The sequence below is a fragment of the Idiotropiscis lumnitzeri genome, chromosome 15, assembly GCF_059441095.1.
Source record: "Idiotropiscis lumnitzeri isolate Australia: NSW breed Sydney's pygmy pipehorse chromosome 15, RoL_Ilum_1.0, whole genome shotgun sequence".
NCBI lineage: Eukaryota > Metazoa > Chordata > Actinopteri > Syngnathiformes > Syngnathidae > Idiotropiscis > Idiotropiscis lumnitzeri.
Window position 1 is genome coordinate 9,610,180 of NC_142405.1, and position 4,793 is coordinate 9,614,972.

A 4,793-nucleotide genomic window follows, 5' to 3' on the forward strand; every position below is an offset into this window, starting at 1 on the left:
TAAATCCAAAACGTTCAAATTTTAACACTGTAAGAAAAAAAAAAATCAACTGAATTCACTGTTTAGATATTCATTTTTATTCATTTCCAGGGAAACCTGTCAATTAAACATTCGATTTATCACAATTAAAGAAAAGAAAAATGGGGTAGATTGTCCTGACCCTGTATGTACAAGTGTAAAAAAATAAAACAAGTTCATTTCATTTTTATGGATTGTCGAAACGGCCTTTGTTACCTGAGAAAATTCAAAGTCCTTGCGCACCCGACACAGTTTATTCATTGTCCTGATCGCCGACGTGTTTTGCAGCCAGCTGAGGAGTTCCACGCTGATTGTGCAACTTGTGATACTCCTGCTGTAAAGTGACCAGGTGAGGTGAGGACACCGCTGGGTGGAAAAGCGCTGGCGATGTGAAAGCTGCACCGGGTGTCATCGGGGCGGAGTAGGCGGTGCAGTGAGCCGCCGAGAAGGCTTCGATGGCGGGTTGTGACTGGAGGAAGGCCTTGGCTGTGATTGCGCTCCGGGAGAAGAAGCTGGAAAGAGCCGGTAGGATGCTGCTGACAGGTGGGATGGGTGCGTGATGATGATGATGGTGGTGTTGATGCATGTAGGGGTAAATATCCAGCGCGGGGAGCTGGAGGGCGGGGGGCCCCAGTCCGTAGTGTCCATGCGGGAACGCGTGCAGCGAGCTGGGCTCCACATGATGGTGCTCCTTGTAGCGGAAATGTTGCCGCTTGAACCGCTTCCTCCTGCGCAAAAAACTGCCGTTCTCAAACATATCAGAGGAGTTCGGATCGAGTGTCCAGTAGTTTCCCTTGCCGGGGTTCCCAGGCTCTCTTGGCATCTTTATAAAGCAGTCGTTGAGAGACAAGTTGTGCCGGATTGAGTTCTGCCAAGCGGGAAACTTCTCGCGGTAATAGACGAAGCGGTGGCTGATAAAGTCACAGATCTCGCTGAGAGTGAGGCGTTTTTTCGGACTCTGCAGGATTGCCATGGTGATGAGGGCGATGTACGAGTACGGAGGCTTCACGGACACGGGACCTTTCGTTTTAGAGGGACTCGCTTGTGGGGGACTGCACGAGTCCGAGTCCCGCTCCTCCCCGTGAGGTGTCAAAGCATCCACTGTGGTGCGCTCCAGCTCGAGCGACTGCCCCGCGTTATCTCGGAGTCCTTCTCCTACCACGTCTATAACAAGATCCTCCATAATATCCGAGCCCAATGTCATAGTCGATGTCCACCTGCAAATAGATGGCAACGAAGTGACAGCGCTTGAAAAAAATAAATAAATAAACAAAAGCCGTCCAGTTTTTACGCGCGACTCATCTCCATTCACCAAAAGGAGAACCCTCAAAACAGAGCGCACCCATCACCATCTCTGAGAACTTCAAAAGGTCCACAAACGCCACAAGTCTATTTTCCCCAAAAAGTTCTGCTTATAAAAATGGGGGATAAAAGTGCGTAAATATGCGTGCGCCCTCTGAAGGTGTCTGGCATCGTCTGTAGTCTGTTGGATCTCTGTCGCATAGGTCGGGTGGTGGAGATGATGTCACGATACGGCCGGAGGAAGAGGAATGTGACCAATGAAAAGGAGCGGAAAGGTAAAACAAGGATGCCTGGACCAGTTAAAAAGAAGCACTCTCATCAGTTGTCCATCCTTGCCAAGTGGATGTTTGCGTCACTGGTTCATTCAGAAAAACAGCCCGACGCAAGGGAAAAAAAAGAAAAAACTTTTTTTTTAAGAACCGCATGGCATGAAAAACACATTTTGTTTTCGTGAACCAACTTCTTTTCCTCCTTTTAAATAATGTTTGTCATAAAGATACTTGGGCCGAAATGTGTCTTATATCGTTACAATCTGGCATACGTTTGGGTCATTTACTGGACTCGCACTAAAAAATAAATGAACCAAGCATGTGAATTAAGTACGGTGTTGCATGTTATTATATAATATAAATACATTTTCATAACGCCCGTATATATATATATATATAGAGAGAGAGAGAGAGAGAGAGAGATAGAGAGATAGATAGATAGATAGATAGATAGATAGATAGATAGATACGCATACAGACACAGAGATAATAGCAATACGTAGGATGGGTTTAGTTTTAATGAGGTTGTATTAAAATAGGTGGAAATTAACTGAAAAAATCTTTAAAAAAAAAAAGCTTCATCAGATTGCAGAGTTCACTGCCGTTGTGACACGCTAAATGTCAGTTTTGCTCAGTTTTAATTAATTTAGGCACCTAAAAGCTTACAAACGATATGTAAAATACATCATTTAAGAACCAAGCCGTGTTTGAAGTGAACAAGGATTATCCTGAAATTGATCTTCGTGCATGTACTGACAGTAAGATTTGTAGGCTGGCGCAAGAATTGGGGCGCCACACTTTGCAAGTTGTCAGTAATCTTCTCGGGTTTAATAAAACACGACTGAAACAGAGCGATTGAGTTGAGAGAAGATTTGCACCAGGTCCGACATGAAAGAGCACGCGGCAGAAGAGCTCGCTTTTTTTTTTGCGAGTGGGTTTTGTTAGGAGGCCTCTGGTTGTTTGGGTTTAATGTTGGAAGCCTTTGTTGGGGATTCTCACATTTCCTGCCTCTAATCGTATTGATACCTCAGGGCAAAAAAAGGGAACCGGGTCCGGACTGGGTGGGCTATTTGAGACCAGTAAAGCTGTAGATGATTTCCAAAATTCATCACGCATGTCTGCAGATTGAAAACAGGCCCTCGACAGTCCAGTTTTGGAAAAGCAGCGACCCCCTAAAAATAAAACAAAATGGGTGCGCATCCTTTTGCGCGCAAAATTCTGAAGGCAAATTTGCCATTACTCTTTTATTTCTGATCATTTACAGTTAATGTCTTGCTGGAATTGCTTTTTAAAAGCATACTTTTCAACATCTGTCGTGTTTTGTGCCAGAGATGCGTACCAGCGTAACATTATTTGGCCAGAAAGATCGTATATGGATCAAAACGAGGCTCCACCGCGGGGATCATGAAGCAATAATATGATGGATGCTTTATGGGCCACTTCAGTTGAAATGTTTTCTTACCTCAGTGAAAACTTGAGTCCGTCCACAAGATTTGGTCAGTGATAAATAAAAGAGCGTATATGTATCATCTTCAGTCAGACGTACTGAATTGGCTTCAAAAGGCTATGTGAGGTTGTTTTCTCACACGGTCCCGTTCTCGCTGACCTTCGAATCTTTTCAGCTCTCTGGATAATACTGGATCATGTCGATGATATACCACTGTTGAAAAAAAATGAAAAAATGTGTGCGCGCAGGCACGGAAAATCTGTTTAAAAAGTAATGCCTTATTTTATATTTCAATTAGGAACATATTTTCACAGTGATAATAATATATTACAATAATGATCTTTACACGTTATCTAATTATTCAATAATTATTCCGGTGGTCGATTCTACTAATGTGCATACTGACAAACAAATATAGTGACACCTTGTGGCGAAAAAAGGAACTGTCGCTTTTGAATGCGTTCGATTGAGATAATCTATTATGACACTTAACAAAATAAGATGTCTTAACAATGATATAGAATCTTGAAAGTATCTTTTTAAGTGTCGTGTTTTATTATTAACAGATTAAATGGAACATACTGCCCAGCAATTATCAATGTTGTCATGAAAGCCCACTGGAAAACGCAATCACACTTTTGCGAAACACATGGACGGCATTGTAACACTCTTACACCTTTAAATTTGGTCAAATTTGCTGTTATTTAATTTGCTATGATATACTGTGTTGTGTACTATCAACAAGTGAATTCGATGTTGACGTAGCACAGTCATCGGGTGTTCAGTAGAAATTAGTCAATTTCACTTGATTGGTCTAAAATTATTTATTCACTACAAATAGTGTATCTTTGTTCACCTATTTATGACTGCAACAAAAAGTGACAAGCAGACCAAATGTTATTCCACTAATGGGAGAAGCTACAGCCTGTTTATTCACTTTTCGTGACATTTTTGGTGTGCTGTGGTTGTGAAGGTTTTTTTTTTTCCAAATACAATATGGGCCTTGACTCAATAAAGGTTGAGGGAAAAAACGGTACTTCACAACGTGCCATAGAAAGTGACTTTGGACTTTCACAGTCAGTGTTCCACACAGTGAATCAGTGCCAAATATAATATATTATACTACACTACATAGTGAGCGTTATTTTTCCTTGTTTTCTTTTGGAAACTTATTTTCTTTTCTTGCAGTCGAATGCGTCTCAGGTGGCTGCTGAATAATTGACTGACAATTCTCTAGCTGTCCAGTAGAGGGAGCTCTAAGACCACTTTTTTCCCCAGCGTTGTCGCAGGCGTTTAATTGTTTTTAACCAAACAATTTCCAAAGCCGCAATTTTGTCTTGTTTCGACACTTGGGAATTTGTAAAAGTATGATCAAATGAACATTTCCAGGAAATTAGACCAGCCACACTTGAGGGGTTTCGTCTCAAAGTGCTTGCTGGTTGATGATTCATGATACAAGACCTCAGTTATGTTATTTCGTTGAAATAAACAAGGCCAATGAATAATAAATAACAGAATGTTGGACCTCTCACAGCATTATGTATGACACGTGAGGTCACTACTAAAACTTTCCATTTACTGTTTTCTGGTCACTGCAGCAGCCACAGATGGTAACATTTTCCTCCTGGCATCATATTTGCGTGATACAGCATGTCATACAAACAGGAACAAAGACGCAAATCATAAAAATTAATCCGGTGTCAAGAGTTTGTTTATTGACGTATCTTTTGGGAAATTGAATGAGTTGCATGTTTCTG

At 41.6% G+C, this 4,793-nt stretch overlaps 1 protein-coding gene across 1 annotated transcript; it reads right to left on the bottom strand.

Annotated features, from left to right (window-relative positions):
- Positions 1 to 271: 271 nt before the first annotated feature.
- On the bottom strand, positions 272 to 1,222 carry foxd7 (forkhead box D7). The gene has a single exon (XM_088317470.1). It carries the CDS (start codon positions 1,220 to 1,222, stop codon positions 272 to 274), a length of 951 nt encoding a protein of 316 aa, XP_088173596.1.
- Positions 1,223 to 4,793: the final 3,571 nt, after the last annotated feature.